The 25,379-nt window shown below is 40.1% G+C and overlaps 1 protein-coding gene across 1 annotated transcript in view; it reads right to left on the minus strand.

Moving 5' to 3' along the window:
* shank2b (SH3 and multiple ankyrin repeat domains 2b) overlaps positions 1 to 25,379 on the minus strand; it is a 370,640-nt gene that overhangs the window by 298,518 nt on the left and 46,743 nt on the right. Inside the window, exon 7 of the mRNA XM_025008967.2 lies at positions 22,052 to 22,129. Coding sequence (XP_024864735.1) covers positions 22,052 to 22,129 — 78 coding nt within the window. The remainder of the gene's footprint in view (positions 1 to 22,051; positions 22,130 to 25,379) is intronic.

Here is a 25,379-nt window from a genome sequence, read left to right on the forward strand (position 1 = left end):
GTATCAGAGCCAGAGCCTTTTTTCATGTGTTAATGATCCCAACCCCGACTCCGCGCTGTCGCATCTGCAGAAACTTTTTGGTGACTGTTATGACCCTGGACTGGAGCTTTAAGAATTTGGTCCAGATCTCAATGCTGTAGGTTTTATTTGTGCTTCTGTCTCTATATAAACACAGAGACACGTTAGTCAGTCTGTGAGAGTCGCGTGCAGTCTGGCAGCCGTCTGGTGGGAACACGCATCGCACTGGCAGGGCCGGAAAGTGGGGGGGCCAATGGCCCCCTGGCCCCAGTGGTTCCTGCGCCTATGGATTGGGCCTATTTTGCCTCCAATGTGAATGTAGCTAAATTGGATGGAGTCCCACAAGCTAATCAGTTGTAAATGAATATCCAATGACTACTTTCTGAAAGTTAGGCAAAAACTTTATTACTCCATCTTTACCTTTCCGTGGTGGGCAATAAAAAACGTATCTTTTGAAAACTTGCCTGGAGAACACAAGAAAGCAGTTTGATACAAATATGTGATTATTTACAAATAAATACTTCTTGGCATGAAGTAAACCATGATATGATTGATAGTGAATAGGAAAACAAAAGCTGAAATAATATCCAACTTACAGTATAAAGTAAGAGCAACTGGAGTAACATGAAAAAGTGTGGAAGGGGTTGAACATACAGGGGAAGGAAGGATGCAGAGAAAAGACAAAAATTAATGATGAGTGAAGAGAGGACTTAAAGAACAGTAAGGAAGAAACTGCAGAAGATGTGAAAAAATTAAATGATGCACACACAAAATTAAAGTCCTAGCATTTCTTGAAGGAATACATATTGCCCACCACCTTTCAAAAAATAATTTTAGACTGACTATGGGCAATCCTGTGTGATATTGTGATATCTTGCATAATCCCAAGTGATCGGTTAGTGCTCAAAATAGAGGCTGGGGATGAATCTCAGCTCCTAAGACTTCAGATTTAAGTTTGCTATCTGTAAATTGATTAAGGTTTAGCCTTTTTGTGTTGGCTAAGGTTGATTAGTTGTTAATCAGTTGTAGATGTACAATCAATGATTACTTTCTGAAAGTCTCAATAAAAATCTTTTCTGTGATTCATGAGAACCTTTTCTAACTGCAGACAATCCAAATTACGCACACATGTATACAAATGCACACAGAAACATGGGCAAAAACCCTGGCCTTATCACCCTTTCACCTTTAGAGGTGGGTGATAAAAAAATGTTATATTTTTACAGAATAAAAGGATGAAAAAAGTCCCAACACCAGATCAAAAAGATAAAAGCACAATATGAGGATACAGCAAAATCCAACCTAAAGTCTAAAAGGATGTGAAAAAACCATGGGAGTGTATTTTTAAATAAAGAACCTGAATTTTTATGTCTTTCAAAAGCCTCAATCCAGAAAATGAAGCAGTCAAAGGAAGATAGGACTCCTCTGCTTTGAGTTCCTTTTGTTGTCTTTAACAATGGTTGTCAGGCTAAACTGGGCCACACACACACAGACAACCAACACATGATATTATCAAATGGCACGGGCACAACACTCCCACACAGTGTCCTAATTAAGAGCCAATGCAGCCCAACCTGAGCTCAGCTGTGGAAACAGATGTTTATCAGAATTTACTTTCTTCAGCTGGTAATTTATTGATTTTAAAAGTGGTTTCCTTTGCAGAAAGCACACTGGCTAAAGTCATTACAAACAAACAGGATGTGGAGGATTCCTCATCTGTGAAAAAATATAATGACTGATATATTGTTATTTCGACTGCCAATGTATTATACTGTACCACCTGTAGCTATGGTATAAACCAGAGCACTGAAACATTTACAATAAAAAAAAAAAAACAACTTTTACTATCGCCTACTAAATACAATATGTATAGAGTTACAAGATGAACTTGAACCAAAAATCTGAATAAAATGATTTATTAAGTTTCTGTCTCTAGATATAAATGTATATTACAGTTTATGTTGCATGGTGTCAGTCTTTTCTATTTCCTTTTTAAGTTTTAAGCACAAAGAAAAGAACAAACTATAGACTGTAGTTCTAGACAGGAAAATTACACTTTTGTTTAGAACTATGCAGAACTATTTCCATTTTTTCTATATTTCTGCAAAATGAGTAAATTAAGTTTCACATGTAGGAATAAATAAAGCATTTAGTGGCAGCCTATTGTCCTAAAAAAAGAGTTACACAGTGCATTTTTATCAATCTGACTACACAAGAGTTTTAAAACTTGTGCAGTCATCCACTAAATACAAAAGAGATTTAGTTGCCTTTGACTGAATTTATGAGGCTAAGCAATTAGAAGAATTGTTTTTCTCTTGAAGGCTAAAAGTCCATTGGTTCATGAGGTATTTTGTCAACAGACAGACAGGGTTGACCCAAGTTTTCAAGACATATTGCTTTAAGTTTTCTGTCTTGATGTCTTCCTTGGTCTCCCTTTTATAACCTTCACATTTTGTTTATTTGGGAGCAACCAACATCTTTTGCAACATTTGATGATGATTTAACTTACTGAAAAAGTTTTGTAATCCTCTCCCTTGTTTCAACTGACATCTTTCATGTTAGAGCCATATATATAGATATACACTGCCTGGCCCCCAAAAAATTGCGACCAAAAAAAAAAGATTACAAACTCAAATATTTCATTGGACTGCCTTCAGCTTTGATTAATAATGCCACATTCACCGTGGCATTGTTTCGATAAACTTCTGCAATGTCACAAGATTTATTTCCATCCAGTGTTGCATTAATTTTTCACCAGGATCTTGCATTGATGATGGTAGAGTCTGACCGCTGCACAAAGCCTTCTCCAGCACATCCCAAAAATTCTCAATGGGGTTAAGGTCTGGACTCTGTGGTGGCCAATCCACATGTGAAAATGATGTCTCTCACTCCCTGAACCACTCTTTCACAATTCGAGCCCGATGAATCCTGGCATTGTCATCTTGGAATATGCCTGTGTCATCAGGGAAGCAAAAATCCATTGATGGAATAATCTGGTTATTCAGTATATTCAGGTAGTCAGCTGACCTCATTCTTTGATCACATACTGTTGCTGAACCTAGACCTGACCAACTGCAGCAACCCCAGATCATAGCACTGCCCCCACAGGCTTGTACAGTAGGCACTAGGCATGATGGGTGCAACACTTCACCTGCCTCTCTTCTTACCCTGATGCTCCCATCACTCTGGAACAGGGTCAATCTGGACTCATCAGACCACATGACCTTCTTCCATTGCTCCAGAGTCCAATCTTTATGCTCCCTAGCAAACTGAAGGCTTTTTTTCCAGTTAGCCTCACTGATTAGGGGTTTTCCTAAGGCTACACAGCTGTTCAGTCCCAATCTTTTGAGTTCCCTTCGCATTGTGCATGTGGAAATGCTCTTACTTTCACTGTTAAACGTAGCCCGGAGTTCTGTTGTTTTTCTCTGATTTGATTTCAACAAACATTTAAGTGATCACCATTCACAATCATTCAGGATTTTTTTCCGGCCACATTTCTTTCTCAAAGATGATGGGTCCCCACTATCCTTCCAGTTTTTAATAATGCGTTGGACAGTTCTTAATCCAATTTTAGTAGTTTCTGCAATCTCCTTAGATGTTTTCTCTGCTTGAAGCATGCCAATGATTTGACCCTTCTCAAACAGACTGACATCTTTTCCACAACCACGGGATCTGTCTTTCTACATGGTTGTTTAGAAAAGAGAAGCAACTCATTGGACCAGTTGGGCTTAAATAACTTGTTGCCAGCTGAAATATAATCATCTATGCAGTAATTTTCAAATTGGAGGCTCGTACCTATTTGCTTAGTTAAATGCAGGTGGTGACTTTATTTTTTGGTCAGGCAGTGTATATATATATATATATATAACTGTCATCTTGCTCTATTTGTTCCACATGGGCAGTTTCACTTTCACTACAAGCTCTATCAGAGGCCTGGGAGCTTGATGGTTCTACACAGTATCTTAGCTGTTCCTAAGACTGTGCTCTTCTGGACAAAGATCTTTGAGGTTGTTCCTGGGATCTTTGGAGCCACTCTTCCAGTTTGGGGGTCACAGCACTGAGTGCTCCAATGACCACTGGTACCATTGAGGTCTTGACTCTCCACAACTTCTCTATGTCCTCTTTCAGCCCTTGGTATTTCTCAGGCTTTTCATGCTCCACTGCTTTTTTCTGTATCTTATCCATCACCACAATGTCCAGTTGGTCCCACAGTATCTTAGCCCTGCCATTTTTGGGTGGAGTCTCCCACCTAGACTGTGGGACTTTCAGTCCATACTTGGTAAAGATGTTCCTGTACTCCAATCCAGCTATTTGGTTGTAGCGTTCCATATATGCTTTGCCTGCCTGCATCTTACATCCTGCTATGTGCTGAACTGTCTCAGGGGCCTCTTTACACAGCCTGCATCTTGGGTCATGCCTGGTAGACCCCAGCCTCTATTGCTCTTGTGCTGCTGTGATTAGTGCCTCTGTGCTGTCTTTCAGTCCAGCCTTTTCTAAGGTAGGATTTGTTGATATCAGCCACTTCCCCAATATGCTGGTAGTACAAACTGTGCAGGGGCTTGTCTTTCCATGAGGGTTCCTCTTTCTCCTCTTCCACATTGGGTTTCTTCTGCCTGAGGCATTCTCTTAGCAGATCACCATTGGGGGCCAATCATCATTGGAGTTGTTTCATTCTGTATAGTGGCTCTGATGCTCACTAGTTCTCTGAGCCACTATACAGGATGAAACCCCCCCACACACACACACATAAGAAAATGGAACAATAAAAGCAAATATGTATTGCTAAAAAATGTCTTGTAAATATTAAATATTTAGACTAAGCAAAAGATTGAGGCAGACAGTAGGAGGAGACAGCACCATTTTATGAGGATGCTATAAGTGGTATTTCACTGTGCTGCAACTAGTTGGTAAGTCAAACATGACTCATTATTGAAAGGAAATATGCAAATTTTCAGGTACAGTCTCACTAAATTCTGAGTATTTGCAACCAAGCGACCCGCGAGTCATGTAGTCATGTAGTCATGTTTCCAAAACCAGTTACCAATAATGTGTGCACAACTTGCAAACCTATATTTTAAGTTGTTCAAATTATTTCCTTGTTCTCCTCCGTACCTCCGTATCTATCCATATCCGTAACTGTATTCATCTCAGCCCGTCCTGTACCCACCTTGGCAGCTAACCCTATGATTATGATTGAATCTACTGGAGTTCACGTCTGAAATAAAAATAGGCAGATTTGGACCAGTTTTTAAATAATTCTTATTTATTTTTGGTGTTTTTGTTTTTCAAGACATTTGGAAAACTTTCTTGCAAAAGCTACTTATTTGCTTGCAGTTGGAGCCCTGTGAGATACTGCCTTACAGTTAATTGGGTGCCAACATACTTTGCCCCACAAACCAGTTCTTTAAAGACTTCTTTAAAGTGAAAATGTTCTCCAGCAAAATTTGTTTTTACTCATTTTTGCTTGGGTGAATTTATAGATTATGTGAAATATAACTGAGTCACAAGCAGGAAAGATACACAAATGAAAGTGTACATTTATCAAAATTAGTTATCTTGCAGACAAAAGTATATAAAAAAAGAATTAGTTTTTTGTTTGTTTTGTCTTTTCAAATTTTAACTGTTTTTGGGTGGCCCTGTACCAGATAATCCATGTACTCTCAGAGTATTCATTAGATCATTTTCTACAAATGATTACCTTTTAGAGGCAACTCAAATAAAAATGGCCACCACTGCTAATTGACCTTGGCAAACAACATAATAATAATTTTTATATCTAGTTCAAATTTGATCTGGTTGTGGCTGAAACTCATTCCCAATTCATACCCCAAGTGCTACCAGATCATATGAGATTTTTGTTGAATTTTTTGCATGGAAGAGCCACATGTATTCCTTCCAGGAATGCTAGTTTCATCCATTTTCAGATTTTTTTTCTTCCAAATTCCTTTTTTCAGAATTTCATATTTTAAGAACAGGCAAGCAAGCAAGCAAGCAAACAAACAAACAAACAAGAACAACAAAAAAAGAAAAATGGATATCATATGAATTTGTGTGTGCCATGTCACTTATACACTCATATTTAACAATTTGTATACCCAGTAACCCCATTCGAGTATGAAAACCTTTGCATTTGGGAAGTTGTGGGCAAATATTTGTTTGTAAAATTCAATGTTTGTTCATATGTGCTCAAATTGCTTTATATTTGTGCGTGAATTACAGTACACATTTATGATTACCCAAATTTGTGCACAAAAGTGTTATACACTTTTGTTAATTATGTAATACACATTTATGATTTATATGAGACTTATTTTTTTTTCCATACAGAAGCACTGTATGGGTTTCAGTGTACTTATAATTTTAAGCATCTGCATGATTTTGCTTTTATTGGTTGAAGTGTGTTTACTTTAGCAGCAGAGACCCATAGCAGGGAAAAGCCTTACAAATGCTAACAGCTGCCTAGCTGATATATTTGACTCATAACCTATGCCTGAGTTACAAAAGAGCTTAATCCGAGCAGGCATTTAGAAAGGCAGTCCCACGAGGTCCTTGACTGTCCTCCACATCCACTTGAATGGAGCGTTTCATCAGTTGGAGCGCTTCATGAAGGCAGTGAGTGCGGGCTGAACTGAGACCACATTAGAATTAGAGTGCTGACTATAGTGAGACATTTAACTGTTTAATCTGCACCTTAATTTCTGTGGGATGTTTTACTCATATAATGGAAGCCTGGATTAATAGTCTGCTTCAAACTTTCATTTTGGAATTTTAAATAAAACATTTTGGTTTTGAACTTTATTTGAATCAAGAAAGCTCTTCAGGTGAGAAGCAAAACCTCTTCAAAAATAGAAAAGTTCAGTTGCCTTTGATTGAATTTATGAGGATAAGCAATTAGAGGATTTTTTTTTCTTTTGAAGGCTAAAGGTTCATTAGTTCATGAGTTATTTTGCTAACAAACAGGGTTGACTCCAGCAGTTTTTGCAACAGTTTAAAGCAAAGATCTTGCGCACTTATTAGCCCTTGGAGTATGTGTTGTGAATGACTGTCCAAGTTTTACCTCAGTATTTGTAGAATTGACTATGTTTGTGTTTTCTAGGTTCAGTTTGCTGTGGTCGCAGTGCTCCGATATACATGTGATGCAGATGTCAGAGACAGATATGTTCAAACTAAATTAAAGGGCAAGCATTAATGCAATGCATATTGCCCTCTTTCATGCAAATTTTAATTCAAGCTAGCTGCCACAGCCACATCTCACAAATTAATTAATGCTCAGATATATGTATTGAGGAATGAACCTCAGCTACTACCACATAAGCTTTACCTCATTATCTGTACATATGACTAAATTAGAGCCATTTTTGTGTAAGTAAAAGCTGATTAGTTGTAGCGGCCATCTTTAATTGGGTGTAGATGTACATCTAATGGTTGCTTTCTGAGGCTTTCATTAAAATCTGTTCAGTGGATCATGAGATTATTTACTAACATTACAAAAAAACAAACAAACTTGCTTGAGTGTGCACACACAGGCAAAAACATTGTTGCTACTTCGTCTTTGGCGGCAGGCAATAATAAGTGAAAAACTCCTTTAAGTGACACTTGTTGCCTATTTTTACATTTGCAAATTTGGACAGCAATTTTCTCCAGCAGTAGCACACCTTTTCATCAAACACAATTATTTCTCACAATTTTGAGAAGAAGCATCAGCTCTTGTTGTCGCTCCCAGAGAACTGAAGCGAGAGCATTAGTTTCCATTCTTTATTTATTCTGGATCAAACAGATTGGTAATCAGCAACAGTTCTTCTACAGTCAGTGGGCTCAACAGCAGAACATCAAGCAGCCACTAGACATGTTGGACTCACTTGTTGTTAAGTGGGAAAAAACATCTCTCTTTTGCTCTTACTATCTTTATCATTGTTGCACTCTCCACCTACACATGAATCCAAGAGCAGAATCTAACAGGTTTATGCCTGTTTTCTGACCACAGGCATTCGGCAAATATGGGAAAGTGAAGCAAATAAAGAGGAGGTACATTTTCTTCCCTCTTTGAATCAACTTATTACTTCAGGAATGCTGGGATTTACTGCCGTTTAAGCTCACATTAAAAACTTTATTTTATTGTCTTTATGCATTTCAGTCTACACCTCTGGACAGTGGAAAGTAATTATTGTATGAGAGGTCCTTAAATTTTTCTTGATTTTATATGTCATATGACAGTCTTTTGCAATCATTATCAAACTCTCTCACAGTGTCTTGCATGTGGACATGTTTGCTAGGTAATACAAGAGGGTTTTATAGTGAGTTTGAGAAAGTTTGATAAGATAAGATAAGAACTTTATTGATCCTGCAGGAAATTGTTGTGCCACGGTTAGAATACAAAGGAACATGAACAAGGAATCACACAAGACCTAGAGAAGATAAGCGATCACACAAGATATAAAAATAGAATATAGTGCAGGATTAATTTTTATTGTCCTATGTGTAGAAAGGAGAGGAGTTGAAAAGTTTGATAGACACAAGGAGGAAGGACTTCCTGTGCCATTCTGTGGAGCACCTTGGTGGTCCTTGTCTATGACTAAAGGTACTGCCGTAAGAGTCCAGTGTGACATGCAGGGGGTGTGACTTGTTGTTCAGGATCTGGAACAGTTTCCTCAGCATCTGCTAGAGACTGCAGCTCCACTTCCAGAACAGAGCCAGCTCTCCTGATGAGCTTATCGAGCCTGTTGGCATCAGCTGTCTTCACCCTGCTGCCCCAGCAAACCACAGCGTAAAAGATGACACTGGAGACCACTGAGTGGTGAAACATCTGCAGCATGGTCCTGCAGATGTTAAAAGACCTCTTGCCGTCATCATATTTTTCCTTTTGAGCCAAATTTTTCATCTTTAAGAAGTTTTTCCAGTTTATTTCGGCGGTCATCACAGACTTTAACTAAAGTTCTGACACTTACTTTTCCTAAATTAAACTCCATCGCGTCGTCTCCGTGAGACATAAAGACTCTTCGACATCAGCCTCACCATACACCAGCTTTGGACGTTCACCTGAGGGGTCGTTCACCTGCCTACCAAAGACAAGCAGCCAACTCCAGGACCACCGGAACTGACCTGAGGTCCTGCTCAGCTCATGCTGACTGAAAAGTGTCCTAAAGATGATACTTTTCCACCACTTTTCATCACATGGAGGCCTAAAAGTTCCTAGCTGGCACCAAACGCAGCGACTGAGAAAAATCATCTTTCGGTAGGAGAAAAATCTCTAAACTTTCTGTTGGTGTACTTCTGGTGAACAGGTTACAGGTCTTTGTCTCTAATTTATTATTGTTTCCAACCCAGTTGCCAAAATCCATAGTAATGATGTCACTTTGCCGCCATCACGTTAAAGTTAACTTTTCAAACCCCCTTTTTGCCTCAAAGTTTAAACTTTTTTGGTTTAATCAGAGTCTCCTGTTCAACTTTTATGCTGATTCAACACCTCATGTCAATATTTTTGTACCAAATTCATATTTTTCATTAGTTATGGCAGGTAATTTTTCATAACCTGTTTCCTTGCGAGAGGTAGTACTTCACTATAGAAAACAAGATTTTTGCTTGTGTGTGGGCAGTTGAAAAATGGAGGACGTGTGGGGATGCAGGTTCATGCTTAGAACTGCTCACTAAGTCCTCACCACTCTGCTAAGCCCTAAAGGGATGAATAGAGCAGGCATGAAAATTGCACACCTGCACCATTACAACTTAGGGTCTATTTTAACACAATGCTGTCAAAATTGAGGGTCCATTTGAACATGGAACTTATTACTGCAGGTTTGCCACAACCCTTGTTTATTATTTCAGTAAATGGTCTGCAGTAACATTTACTTCTAATGCTACAACAAACACATGGTATTCCTAACTTCTGTTTTTACATGGGAAAGACATCCTTGCACCATCACAACTAATAATGGACCACATTTTACATCTTTGGCTTTTGCTGATTTCATGAGTGAACATGGCATTAAACACATCAGAACAAGTGTATACCATCCTCAAGCCTGTAGTTACTTAAATGTTTCACAACTATAGGGCTTCACCTTATGCCACAATTGGTGAATCCACATTCCAGCTTCTCAGAGGAAGACTGATGAGGACAAATCTGAACATCCTGCCTCCACCTAAGGACTATGGCCGTGTTAGAGAAAAAGTGGCTCGACAACAAGCCAAAAGTCGACGATACACAAATAAGAAGAGACAGGCTTAACCAACCAAAGCCACTGTTGGAGCTACGGTCAGAGTGAAGGAGACTTTTTGTGGGAAAAGGTGAGACCAAGTACTGAAATCCTTTGTCAGTTCAGCAGCAGACTGGACTGAGTTTAGTTGTTCTCAGCAACGAGAAAAGGTGGAGCGCAGGATGATGCTAATTTCAGTTGTAATTTAAATAGTGCTTTGTGTTTTAGGAATAAAATGTTATTTGCATTTAAGAAGATTTCAGCCAACTGAGTGCTTAATGATAAATTGCAGACACTTTATTTTGCATTACAAGAATACTAATCTTTCTGAGAAAATGCTACTTTTGCCTAAAGTGAATAAGGTTCTTTGATTGGCTAACAGGGAAAGGGTACACAGTGAATGCATTATATTCTGTTTTTTTGCCGTTTTTACTTCTTGTCATTGAATGCACAGGGCAGCATAGAGACTGTTAATTAGAACTAAGAAGAAGAAGACAGAGGAGAGTTCTGTAATGGCCTTTGGTGTAATGGCACACTGACTATAATAAAGTTTGTGAGTTTAACTGTTGTCTCCCTTCTTCATTTACAACTGCCACAACAACAGGGAGTTCTGTCAGTTCAAATATGCGGACATATTTGACAATTTCAGGGACAATATTCAGGAATGGATGGAGGGAAGGGTTTTCCTCAATATGTTCTGAGCAAATCAGGGTATTTTCTTTTTACACTGTTGGTCTTTTAAAACTATTCTCATTTTACAAAATTTTATAAATGCAAGGTTTGATTTTTAGTATTGTTTAAAGTTCAGTAAAATGATTAAAACCTTTTTTGGCTTTAGATTATTTTTCTGTAAGAATAAGGGAGTTTTGCTGCTCTACTTAAGACAGTGTTATTGTTCATCTCTTACTAGGCTGGCTGGATTACAATCTTTAAGTTTCGCCCTTACATGTTAACAAATGGGACATTTGCCTCACTAAAAAATAAAAAAACGCCTCAGTTGTTTTTTTTTTTTTGCTCTTGATTTTTGCTAATTCAAATAGTTATTACCTTGCTGCTGTATCTTCAAATATCTATCCATCCATCCATCCATTTTCTCTGCCCACTTTTCCTTTTTGGGTTGCAGGGAAGCTGGTGCCTATCTCCAGCAGTCATTATGTGAAAGGCGGGGTACACTCTGGACAGGTTGCATGTCCACGTTTAAATATGCAGTTTTACAATAGTTGCAATCACTTATTTGAGGCTTTAAGAAAAGTTTTATGTTACATTTTGATTGACAATATCACAACCCATTAGTGAGTGGGAAGGATGTAGGTGGGACTTTTGTATCAGTGGTACAGACCCATGTCTTGAGTGCACAGGCGCTGGCTCCAAAAATACAATATGGTAGTGCTCACAAAAAACATTTTGGCTTCAATTTTGAACATTGGGAGGAAGCAGAGACATTTTGTCCATCTTTGTAAATGTTGATAGTTTGTGCAGTGTTTAGCAGCATAGTATAGTCAGCTCACAACCTTCCATTAGAAGAGGAGCAGCTGCCTAGATTGATCAATTCTTGTTAGCAATAGCTTGCACTGTGGTTGCCTTGCCAGTGTTTTTAATTCAGTGATTTAGATCTATATACACAGAAATGGTAGTGCTTTATGAACATAAATTCATCATTATCCTAAATTTTGAGTAATGACAGTGAAAAAAAAACTCTTAATGTTTGTTACATGTCCAGAATGCTGTGATCAGTGGAAAGACAGGGCTTGCATGTACAGATGAGCAGTGTAGGTGGAATGCAGGGACAGCAAAGAATCTTAAAACGTCTTCAAACATCTTTAAACCTCTAAACCAGATAAACTTCAGACACCACAAAGCAGAGCAGCAGTATAACATGAACTCACGGACTGCAGTGACACAAACACTCCCAAACATGGCACATCATCATACACACCAAGACTTCAAGGACAGTGTTACCAAAGCACCAATGAAGCCACTGTTTCTCCTCAATAACACATTAATTGGAAAATGTTACAATGCCTCACCATCAGCAGAAACTCACTGCAACAACACAATTGATGAGCATTTTTTTCAGCCACACCAAGCACACAGTTCTGATTTTGTAATCCATGAAGGGCATTCTATCAGGCATATACTCAAGTTTCTGAACATCAAGCATCACAATTACAAGAAAAAACAAAAGAACAAAGTGCATCAGATCTGTGGCACAACTGTAGAAAAATCACACTTACAGCAAGCTCTGCAAAAAAAGTTCCAGTTCGTGCCACCACAAACAATGACAATTTTTTATCTGAGCACCTGTATCCCTCCTTTTGTGGTAATTAGGAAACAAACTATGGTAAAGAAAATGAGATCAGAGCTTGTAATCAACTGAAAGAATAGGACGTGAACATCATTCACATGGGTACTGTTATCAGCATCCAGGAGCCATGACTCTCTGCTAGTCCTGATGGGGTCATTGACTCAGATATGCTGCTAGAAATAAAATGTCTTATACCAACCCATCCTTCACCCATTGAGCAGCTTACCCAGAAATGCAGCAATATCAAATTGGTAGATGGAGAGCTGCTACTGCAGAAAACTGGAAGCAGAGGCTAATACATGCAAGTGCAGCTTACATTGTTTTGCACAGGTCTAAAGACTGCCACACTTGTGATCTGGACACCCAGTGAGCATGTTTCATTTACAGTGCAATATGATGAGGCATTTGTAAAGAAGAAGTAGAGCACTTGAGAGGCTTTTACTTCTCATGTTTCTTGCCTTGACTTGTAGAAGAGTATGCTGCAGGGCGGTTTCAGCTAAATGAGAGATACTTGAAGATATTGGGCAAGCTTTAATGTACATGTGCTCTTAGGACAACTATGAATGGGACAGCCAGACATTAACATACAGTCAGAGTTCAGTCTGTCTTGTGAATGAAAGGAGACATTTAATATAAAATGTGTTGAATATTTCACAACTAAAAAGTACAAAATTTAAACATGCTGGGTAATTAATGACAAACTGATGACAAAATAGTTCTATAGTTTGGCAATCTGCCCAGACAAAAAAATATTAAACATGCACATTGTCGTTTTAAGAAAATCATTTGTTGCCATTTGAAGAACCTGTTACATTGTGGTTGAATAAAAAAAGAATCATTGTTCAGTTGATTGCACCATATGTACACTATTACATAAGCTTTTCAACAAAAACATTTAGTATTTAGAGAACATAAAAAGGGAAACCTGGAAATTATTTACACGCTACATATCTGTACATCAGAATTATTCTGTATCATGGCTGTAAACTGGCAGCTTAGGTCACCTATTCCACGATTACTCTTTAATTTCATAAGTGTCATAAGGACTTAATCTCGAACAGGCATTGTAAATTCATTGTTGTCATATCCTTCCAGTGTTGACACAAGAGCGTTAAATGTTTCTAAGGCTATACTAGTGTACAGCAAAGTGTCTACGTCAGTTTGAAGAAGAAAATATGCAACTTCATCACACTGAGTCGTCTTGTCCTGGAGATCTTTTCTGCGAGACGTGTTGCAGTATTGAGGATCTAGTAGCGAAGGGTCTTCCCACTGAGTGTGGACTGAGTGTGTCAGGGTTACTGGATTACCAGAAGGAGTGAAACCAGAAAATGGATGGACACAGGTAAGTGTAATGAGAAGTAATTTATTAACAAGAAGTGCAGTGACTGGACTGGACTGGTGAAACGGAGGGCTGAGGCCTAGATCAGCTTCCGGGTGTTAAGGTGAATATATTTACAGGTGCTTCTTCGTGAGAGAGGTCGTCCAGGCCAGTGAGTGATGAACAGGTCTCAGGTAGATTTCTCCAGGAATCATTGATGGGTAGTTAGATCGGGCTTGCAGCAGGCTGGTAACTCAGAGGGTACTCGGGCTCGGACACAGATCAGACTTGAGGTAGACGGGCGACTCGGAGGACACTCAGGCTCAGGTAGGAGGGTGACAGGTCTGGGTAATCAGAGAAACAACAGTTAATAATTTCACAGAGAGAATTGCTAAGACTGGAGCAGAGAAGTTTACCCAGGGCAAACGATGCACCAGCGACGAGTTGCTCCACAGGACTGCCTTAAGAACCCCAGGTGAGTCTGATGAGGATTCGTCACAGCTGCGAGTAGTTTGTGAAAAGACCAATCAGAGCCATCCAGGTGAGCAACAGGTAACCAGGTGGCAGAATGCCATAGTACCCCCCCACCCTCAAGGGTTGCCTCCAGGCAACCCCAGCCGCTTCTCCGGGTGTTCTCGGTAGAAGGTGGTGATGAGAGAGGGGTCCATGATGAAGGACCTGGGGATCCTGAGGATCCTGAGGATATCCTGGGGATATTGAATGCCCCGACCACAGCGTCATACGTCCAGGATCCGCTTGACGGAGAAGACCGGCTGACCGGGTGGGTGGGGGGAGGCTGGCTGGGGGGGCACAGGGGACTCTCAACCACTGGTTTCACTTGAGAGACGTGGAATGTAGGGTGAATTTTCAGGGATGCGGGTAGCTGGAGTCTGACTGCAGATGGGTTAATAATTCGGTCCACGGGATAGGGACCAATGAATCTAAGTGCAAGTTTCCTTGGGGTGTCTTTCAGATTAATGTCACGAGTGGATAACCATACCCTTTGTCCAACTTGGTAAGAAGGTGCGGCTGAACGGTGACGGTTGGCGAACCTCTGATTTTGCTGTGCAGTTCGAAGTAGTGCCCATTCAGTCTGTTTCCAGATGCGGCGACATCGTTGAAGATGGGCCTGGACGGACGGAACCAAACTCTCGACCTCTTGCCTGGGGAAAAGAGGTGGGTTATATCCCAGGTAAACCTCGAAGGGCGAGAAGCCCATAGCGGAAGACGTATGACTGTTGTGGGCATACTCAACCCACAGGAGATGCTTACACCAGGTTGCTGGGTTATTGTTGACGACACACCTGACTGCGGACTCCAGCTCCTGGTTACATCTCTCCGGTTGGCCATTGGACTGTGGATAGTAACCCGATGAAAGACTGACCTTTGCACCCAGAGCCTTGCAGAACTCCTTCCACACTTGGGAGGAGAATTGAGGCCCACGATCGGAGACAATGTCCTGGGGGATTCCATGGTGGCGAAAAACGTGAGCGACCAGTAGTTGAGTAGTCTCGAAGGCCGAGGGGAGCTTAGGCAGAGGAATAAAGCGTGCAGCCTTGGAGAATCTATCAATGATGGTTAGGATGACTGTGTTACCTTCAGAAGGGGGTAATCCGGTGACAAAGTCGAGGGAGATATGGGACCAAGGTCGTACAGGTGTAGGCAGTGGTTGAAGAAGCCCCGCAGGTGGTTGATGGCTGCTCTTGTTCTGTGCACATGTGGGACAGGCTAGGACGAATTCTTTAATGTCAGCATTCATGGTGGGCCACCAGAAGTGCCTCTTGGTGAATGCTAGCATGCATGTGATGCCGGGATGACAGGTAAATCGGGGATTGTGAGTCCAATCTAAAACTTTACTAATGATACTCTGTGGTATGTAAAGGGTACCTGTAGGTCCGGTGCCAGGGTCAGGATCGGTCTATTGAGCCAAGGAGATGACATTTTTGACGTCCCAGGTCAGATTACCCAGGAAGCAGGTGGAAGGTAAGATGTGTTCTTCTGATTTGGAGACTTCACTGGAAGCAAACTGCCTGGAGAGGGCGTCGGGTTTAACGTTTCTGGACCCTGGTCGGTAAGTGATAGTGAAGTTAAACCGAGCGAAGAATAAGGACCAGCGTGCTTGGCGTGGGTTTAGTCGCTTCGCATTTTGCAGATATAATAAGTTCTTATGATTGGTCCAGATCAAGAATGGGTCTTCAGAGCCCTCTAGCCAATGTCTCCATTCCTCTAATGCGAGTTTAATTGCTAGCAGCTCGCGATCTCCTACTTCATAATTTCTCTTTGCGTGAGAGAGTCGTTGGGAAAAAAAAGCACAGGGGTGAAACTTGTTGTCTGGCTTAGCACATTGGGATAATACAGCCCCAACATCTGTATCGGAGGCGTCCACCTGGACCACAAACTGTTTGGTGGGATCAGGATGAATGAGGATAGGAGCGGAGGTGAAGAGAGTTTTGAGGTTCAGGAACGCCTTCTCTGCTTCAGGGGACCAGGAGAATGTGGTGAGCGAAGAAGTGAGTTGAGTTAGAGGGGCAGTAACTCGACTGTAATCCTTAATGAATCTCCGGTAGAAGTTCGCAAAACCTAAAAACCTTTGTAGGTCTCTGCGATTGTTGGGGGTAGGCCAGTCCGTCACTGCACAAATCTTTTCTGGATCGGATTGATAACAACCCTTTTCGAAAATGTACCCGAGAAACGAGACAGACTGCACGTGAAACTCGCATTTTTCAGCCTTTACGAAAAGCTGATTCTCCCCCAACCGTTGGAAGACGGAACGTACATGAAGCTCATGCTGCTGCTGGTCACCGGAATAGATTATTATGTCGTCTAGGTAGACAAACACAAAATCATTTAGGAAGTCACGCAGCACGTCGTTAATAAGAGCCTGGAAGACCGCGGGAGCGTTAGTCAACCCGAAGGGCATAACAAGGTATTCAAAGTGACCCAACGGTGTCTTAAAGGCGGTCTTCCATTCATCTCCCTCCTTAATCCTAATAAGGTGGTACGCACTTCGTAAATCCAGTTTAGAAAAAATTGTGGCAGAGTGTAATTGAGTATGAACGGAGTCAATAAGGGGTAAGGGATATTTATTCTTTATAGTAATTTGGTTCAAACCTCGATAATCGATACAGGGTCTGAGTGTTTTGTCCTTTTTCCCCTCAAAAAAAACCCCAGCGCCCAGAGGGGACGTAGATGGGCGGGTGATGCTGGAAGCTAGAGATTCTTCTATATAGTTTTTCAATGCCTCCCTCTCAGGTCCTGAAATGTTAAAAAGACGACTGGAGGGAAGCGGTGCTCCAGCTAAGAGATCAATGGAGCAGTTGTACGGACGGTGCGGAGGAAGTGACAGGGCCTTTTGTTTGTTGAAGACGGAAGCCAAATCATGGTAACAGGGACGAATCGTGGATAAATCCACCTCCTCAGGAGGATTAACAGCTCCTTCAAATTGTGGGACAGCTGATCGTAAACAGTATAATAAACAAAACTTGCTCCATGATTCAACTCGTCTTTCGGCCCAATTTAACACAGGATTGTGTCTATTTAGCCATGGGAACCCGGAAATCAACTGCGGCGTAGCGGAATCGAAAACTCACTGACCTCATGATGATTTCCCGAGACCAATACATGCAGATCAGTGACCTTAAAACGGATCTGTGTTAAGGTCTGCCCTGTGACCCCAGCAACAGCACTAGGGTTAACCAGCTGAACGGTGGGTAAACCTAGTTGTTCCACAAGATTAAAAGAAACCAGGTTTAATTCAGAAATAGGGAGTCTAGTGGATTCAAAAATGATTAGAGCAGGTAGAGAAAATAATAAGTCCGAGGAAATTCTACAATTACCCGGCAACGCCCCCTGTTCTATTGACGGGTGGACCTGTTTCCCCGGGCCGGACAGGTGGCAACAAAGTGACCCTGTTTGCCACAGTAAATGCATGCCCTCATAGAAAAACGTCTCTGCCTTTCTTCAGGTGTCAGCCGAGTTCGGCCTACCTGCATGGGCTCATCTTGAGACTCTGTGCGTGTCTGAATCTGCGTTTCTGACCCGACTTTGGATGGGCGCCCCCAGGATGACCGAAAAGCAAAATCAGCAGACTCCTGTTTACTCCGCTCCCGAAACCGCTGATCGATCCGGATGGTTAATTGAAATTAGCTCGTCTAAACTCTCTGGTTCCTCTCTTAACGCTAATTGATCCTTTATTTGCTCAGAGTGAGTTGGTAAAAATACCTCTCAACGCGGGTTCCTCCCAGCCGGCTTCTTCGGCGGTGATGCGGAAATCCACAGAACAATTAGCGACCGAATTTTCTCCCTGGCGGAGTGTGAGCAGGCGTTTAGCAGCCTCCTCCTGTTGGAGTGGGTGGTCAAATACTCGCTTGAACTCTTGAATAAACAGCTGTGACGTCAGTGTCTCGAGCGAGTGGGAGGAGAGAAACGCCTGCGCCCATTATAATCCTCTTCCTTTCAAAGCAGAAACTATATACGTGATTCAGGCTGCGTTAGAAGGAAATAACGTTGGAGAACGAACAAATGCCAAATTACACTGGAGAAGAAACCCCTTACAATGATCGGTCCTCCCCTCAAATAATTCTGACGGTCGTAGATCCGGTTCACGGATGGACGTAACGTAACCGGGACCGGATTCAGCTACGGGTGTAGACGTCGCACCGCTTGGCTGCAACGCCCCTAGGCGGTTGTCGATTGAGCCGACACGGTGAGTAACCTGATTTAATGATGACGTGGTGTTGTGAGAAATTTGAAAAAGTTGTTGCAGAAGGGCTTCATGCTGATCTAACTGGTTGTCGTGGCTAATTAGGGTATTAGCGGTCTGTCCATTACTGGTTTCACTCGTTGACATAGTTTCTGGCTGGTGCATACTGTCAGGGTTACTGGATTGCCAGAAGGAGTGAAACCAGAAAATGGATGGACACAGGTAAGTGTAATGAGAAGTAATTTATTAACAAGAAGTGCAGTGACTGGACTGGACTGGTGAAACGGAGGGCTGAGGCCTAGATCAGCTTCCGGGTGTTAAGGTGAATATATTTACAGGTGCTTCTTCGTGAGAGAGGTCGTCCAGGCCAGTGAGTGATGAACAGGTCTCAGGTAGATTTCTCCAGGAATCATTGATGGGTAGTTAGATCGGGCTTGCAGCAGGCTGGTAACTCAGAGGGTACTCGGGCTCGGACACAGATCAGACTTGAGGTAGACGGGCGACTCGGAGGACACTCAGGCTCAGGTAGGAGGGTGACAGGTCTGGGTAATCAGAGAAACAACAGTTAATAATTTCACAGAGAGAATTGCTAAGACTGGAGCAGAGAAGTTTACCCAGGGCAAACGATGCACCAGCGACGAGTTGCTCCACAGGACTGCCTTAAGAACCCCAGGTGAGTCTGATGAGGATTCGTCACAGGTGTGAGTGGTTAGTGAAAAGACCAATCAGAGCCGTCCAGGTGAGCAACAGGTAACCAAGTGGCAGAATGCCACAGGGTGCAGATGTGGCTCAGGAGGTTGTGTGGAGATGCTGGCCTGGTCTAGGATGACTGAAGGTGAATCCACAGTGCACTCTGAATAACACAAAAATACAATCAACTCTACACTCGTGTAAGCTCTGTTAGCATAACAGAAACTATAAAGTGTCACTTAGCTTTTTATGTTTTAGGATAGAAATTTTGATACACACATGCAACATCAAAAATGTCAATAGTGCTGTTTTAGGGTGGCTTTAAAATGTTCCTAAGCCCCATACAATTATGTTATAATGTTATCAAAATATTGTGATTAGATTTTACTTTTTTATTCTTAAAAAAAAAAAACAGTTGGAGCTAGGTTGCATTTAAGCTTTTTCATTTTAACTAGAGTTCAAATGTAGGTTTTCTTTCAGCTGCATTAGTTTTAAATAAATGATAAATAAACTGCCTCTAATAACTCAGCATATTCTTTATCAACACAATCCCCAGACTTTTACAGCCCTGGGGGCTAATCTCCCCCCATGTTTTGCCTGTATTTGGTAAGTGGGTTGTTGAATTTTACCAGGTTGCTAAATAAAAAGCTATTCTCGGACAGTTAAATCAAGTCATATATACTTCTGCTAGCATGTGACTGTTGTTAATTACTAACCATTTTGTCTTTAAAATTTGGATTTGGCTGCCAATTAATTACTTTCTCTTTGTGATAAATAAAGTATTTTTGAATTGAATTAATAGCATACTAACATCCAGACTAACACTGCATAACACTTTTTACTGCAACCAGCTAGCGCTGATGCTAACACCATCCATTATAGGCTATAATTCAGTAAAAGCTAAGATAAGAGCTAAGCATGATTGAAATGTGAAATGGGGATAAATCACATTTACAATTTCACTTACCGGGAACAGATTCGTCCGTTTTGTCGATGTTGCTGGAAGCTGTCTGGCTTTTCTTTGATGGGGGCCGGTCATAGCCCAGATAGAGCTCCGGGTCGGGGTGTAGCTCTGTGGGCTTTTTATCGATAAAATGAAAGGAGCAAACATAAATTCTCTTCGGGGGGTATATGAGTTTTAAAGCTGCCAGCCACGCCCGTTTTTGATCCTCCTTCCTCGGCATAGAGTACAGCGCTTACGGCACTGGGCACGGACAGGCCTTTCGAAATTGTTGATGTTCAAGACAGTCCATTTCTAGCTCGTTTTTCAGTTTTCTTGAGTTGTTGTGACAGCCAACAACAGCACAAGTTGAACCCGAACTCATATTCGAACTGTTTAAGCCTCCTGTTACAGCACAAAGGAACAGAATTTGTCTTTAGCTCTAGTGCTTCTCGCTTTAGGTAACTGGAAGTATAAAACCGACAGGCGGAAGTAGTAGTTCAGCGCTGCAGCTGCATCTAACCAACCAATAGGCTGACATTGTAGCCTGAAGATACCGCCCCTCATTATCATATTAAAGCAGAAACAAAGAGGGGAAATGGTATGTGATAAATAAGAAAATAGGGAAATACTAAATAAATAAGGGAAATGGGAAAAATGGGAAAATAATAAATTTTTCAGAAAAATGTTAAATGAAAAATGGCTGAAAAAAAGGAATACATGAGAAATGGATAAATGAAACTGGGAAATTGAAAATTGGGTAAATGGATAAAGGGATAAATGAAAAATGGATAAATGAACAATAAATAAATGTATAAATGACTAAATATAAATGGGAAAATAAAAATGCCAATTAATCATTTATGTATTTATTTCACTCATTTATTTATCATTTATTGATTTATTTTACCCATTTGTGTTTATTTCACTCATTTATTTATCATTTATTAATTTATTTTTTCCCATTTATTTATTTACTTAATTTTGGCTGAAATGGCTCTCCATATAAAGAAATGTTGGTGAGTAAATCAAACTAAATACTGTGCATTTTTTTTTATTTGGCTTGCTTTGCAAGTGAAGTTTGTTTTTGGTCATGCCTCTCATAAGCAACAATTCATACCTTTGCAGGTATGAATTGTTTGTGTTCGTTAGTGTTGTTTGGCTTAAGAATCTTAAGTCGTTCTAGTGAAATAGGCTGAACTTTCATAGTAATTGCTATGATAAAAAGTAATTTAAACTGATAATTCTTGGAGGTTGTAAAAATATTACTTTGTGTTTTGTATCAGGTCTGAAGTGTTAATTATATTTTTCCTTTGTTTATATGTTCAATTTTTTTTATTTTACTTAACGGTTCATCAGAAGTTAAAGCTTGAAGTCATTTCTGTTTATTTCTTAAATTGTTTTAGATTTTATGGATGTGTGTTTGATATAAAGAAGTTTAAGTAAAATATAACTCCTAGCAAAAATTACAAGGCGTAAATTTATTAAATTTCTTGTTAAGGCATCACAATTCAAAATGTATATAGTTAATGTAACAAAATGTAACAAAGTAACAAGATCATTCGTCTTTCTTCTGTTTACGTGGTAGTAGTCCATTATAAATGCATGTATTCAAGTCCCTGCCCATAGTACTACAAATTCCCATTTAACTTCTTAGTTAATATTATAGCTACATGGAACAGGTGTCAAATAGTTTAGTTATAACATTTCTATTAATGGTTGAAACCGGCCATTTTGCACTGTTTCCATGGCAACAAATGAGATTTAAAAAACCCGGCTACTATAAGTATTTTTACAATACCCTTAAAGCTAAAATAAATATTCTATAGTGACTTACTTACTATGTTTTTTTTAAATTATTATTTTAAATTTTTTCTTACACTACCTGAAATGGAGTCTGGCTGTTGTAGTTCTTCACTTCTTTGGCAGCTCCACGAACAAGCAGCACTCTGGCACAGTTATCCTGAGTTGGAGAAAGAAAAAGCAATTCTAAAAAACACAGCAAATTAATAATTTAAAAAAAATCTTCAAACTAGAATTCTTCTGTTCTCCTACTTTGTTCAAGAAGGGAACAATTAGCTTCCAGTGACGTTTGCAGAGTTTTCCAAGGGTTTGAGAAGTCAGCAGAGCAGGAAGCGGTCAGTGTGTTTAAATATCTAAACATGCCAGCACAGATTCCGGAACAGCAGAGAATTTACAGCTTATATTAGGAATAAAGCTTCCCTCCCTGCTCAGGGTGTTTTTTCTAGCTCCACTCCAATGAGGGAGTGAGAGAAACAGAAAGAGAGAGAAGAAGAGCGGTAGAGAGAGCTGAGGGGTTTGAATCTGCTGCACAAATCGCCCACAAAGTGCTCAACCACGCATGCACTATGCACACATACATGATTATAAATACTTTTTACCGATCCACAATAAGCTGTTGAGAGTTGGTTGGAGAATCACACAAAAACTGAAACAGCCATAATCTGTACAGTGCAGTCATCATTCCAAATATTTCTGCCATTAGACATTTGGCTTCTTATTTAAGACATATCCGAGTGTGTTATTTTTACCCATGGGTTTGGATTGGAGCCAATGCAAAGACATGCTGCCTTTTCTGTGCAGCTTTATCTATACTGAAGATGTGGATGTGATATATTTTAGTTATAAACTGAACCATTAAAAATAATTAAAATCAGTGCATAAAAGGTCAAAGCTTGAATCTTCACAACAGTGAAGCTCCTCCTAGTTGGTTTAAACACAATGGAAACCTCAGCTGCAAACAGAATTTTCATCTACATTTTTATGTATTTGATGTAGAAGTCTGAATACTTGCTGATTTAAAAACCTTGGTTGAAACATGCAGTTTAGCCAAGGTTCAGGTTCCCACACTGGTTCTGCTTATGTACATGGTGTATGTCAACTGTGTGGCCAAGCAAAGTGGTCTCTAACTATCAGCTGGTGGTCCTATCCAACATGATAAGCAGGTAAATTAACTAATTTATGTTATTAAAATATGCCTTGTTTGCTAATGATACAAATATATTTTGTTCAAGTAACTGGTACTCAGACTGTTAGTAATCAAGCAAAAATTACTATAGAATATATAGAAATGGTGTATAACGATATAAATTTTTAGACATTAATTTTGAGTCATTACTGACTATAAACCACACATAAATTATGGTAAGACAAAAATACCAAAGTCTTTTGCAATATTACATAAAGTAAAACCATAACTAATCCTATATTTATATGAAAGAAAGGAATGTAATTTGTCAAGATAACAGACTATTCTTCAGCAACTACCAGCTTATTTAATAAAAAAAAATAACCTAAAGTTTGTAGATTTTGTAAATCTTCATGTTGTTGAAATAATCAGACCCTCCAGGATTTCGCGATGTTGCGATCGCAACTATTAACGCAAAATTAAGCAAACTCTGCGAAATCGCAACTTTTTGCAATTTTGCCCAAAACACTGCAACTTTCCCGCATCTTTAACCCAATATTTATCATTTCTAAAGTGATTTGCCACTGTTTCTGCAGTCTATTATCTTCTTTGTGGGTTTGTGTAGTGTGTAATACAAAATAACCCCAAATAACTCACGAAGAAGACATGCGACATGACGTCACATCCTGTTAACATCAGAATGTCGGGAGCATGCAGGAGCAGCGACCGAAGCCAAAATGTGCGCTGATGCTTCATATTTGCCCACAAAGATTTCAGCAAAGGACAGCACTTACCAGTTTCCTACCCAGCTGCACGAGAGTGGGGGGAAGCTGTTTTGCACGTCCTGCAGTGTAATCATCGAACATAAACACATCGACAAACACTTTGTGTCTGCAAAACATGTGAGGAGAGCTGCAGACGAGGGACAGTCTAGAAATGGTCATGAATGTCAATTTATAAGCTATCAAAGTCCTCAAATGAAGCACCTTTTGAGAATGTCAATGTTTGTTGGTAATTATCTTATAAAACTAGTAAGTATTTTTGGTTTATATATTAAAATTTATAGTTTTTTATTGATTTTAGTAAAAAAAAATCGCAACTTGCGAAAATGCCCCCCGAAATCAGGCATTTTAGCCCGCAACAATCACAAAAAATGCCTGCGAAATCCTGGAGGGACTGATTAATAAATAGAAACATGTTTTCAGACTGAGTCCAGAAACTGTTCCAAATCACAGAAAACAAGTCTGAAACTGAAACAGAGGAAACTGTGTGTTTAAAAAGGTAAAGATCAGAACTCATTAAAAAAGAAAAGATTTGTGTCAATTAGAGGAGTGCATTTAAGGAATTATTTTGATCATGAATTGAACACGTACCTAAATCTCTATAAAGATGTAAAGAATTACCTTTAATCTCTACAGGGCTGGGGTATAAATATTATGGTTTACAATATTATTTAATTACTTATTTGCAAATATTTATTCATTTGCTTATTTGCAGATGTTCAAGGACAGCTAAAATACCTTTGATTCCCACAAGCAAATGGTAACCATGATGAGGCAAGCTGAATCGTAAAAATAAAGTACAAGTCATCAACACGTATGCTCTGTTAGTCATCAAATATTTCACTGGTATAATAGCCTGGGCAAAGAAGATAGAAGTCACTAATATCAAGACAAGGAAAGAGGGTTTTATTGTACACTAAGAGAGAAGAGGGAGGCAGAGGACTAGTGAGCACCAGAGCCCCTATACAAGATGAAACAGGCAAGATCCTGGAGTGCACCTTGAAGAAAGCCTTCAATGATGAACTGCTAAATAAATGTATTAGACAGTAGAAACCCAATGTGGAAGAGGTGGATCCATCATGGAAAGATAAACTCTTGAATGACATGTACCACCTGCAGATTGAGAAAATAGCTAATATCAAAAAATCCTAAAAGTCATTAGCCATCATCTGTTTGTCAGTCTGGTTCTGGAAACCTGACAATATTTGTCGTTCTCCACCACTCTTGGTAGAGTCTCCCACTTTGACTGCAGTCCCTCCAGTGTAACAGGAAATATATTTTGAGCAGAGATCTACCTGTATACTATTACAGCCACTTGGATATGGCCCATATACACTTTGCCTGTCTGCATCTTACATCCTGCTATTATGTGCTGGACTGTCTCAGGGACATCTTTGCACAGCCTTCATCTTGGGTCCTGTCTGGTTTGATAGGCCCTAACCTCTAATGCTCTTGTGCTAAGAGCCTACGCTTGTGCTACCATGATTAGTGCCTCTTTGCTG

The sequence above is a fragment of the Kryptolebias marmoratus genome, linkage group LG15 (assembly GCF_001649575.2).
Source record: "Kryptolebias marmoratus isolate JLee-2015 linkage group LG15, ASM164957v2, whole genome shotgun sequence".
Taxonomy (NCBI): domain Eukaryota; kingdom Metazoa; phylum Chordata; class Actinopteri; order Cyprinodontiformes; family Rivulidae; genus Kryptolebias; species Kryptolebias marmoratus.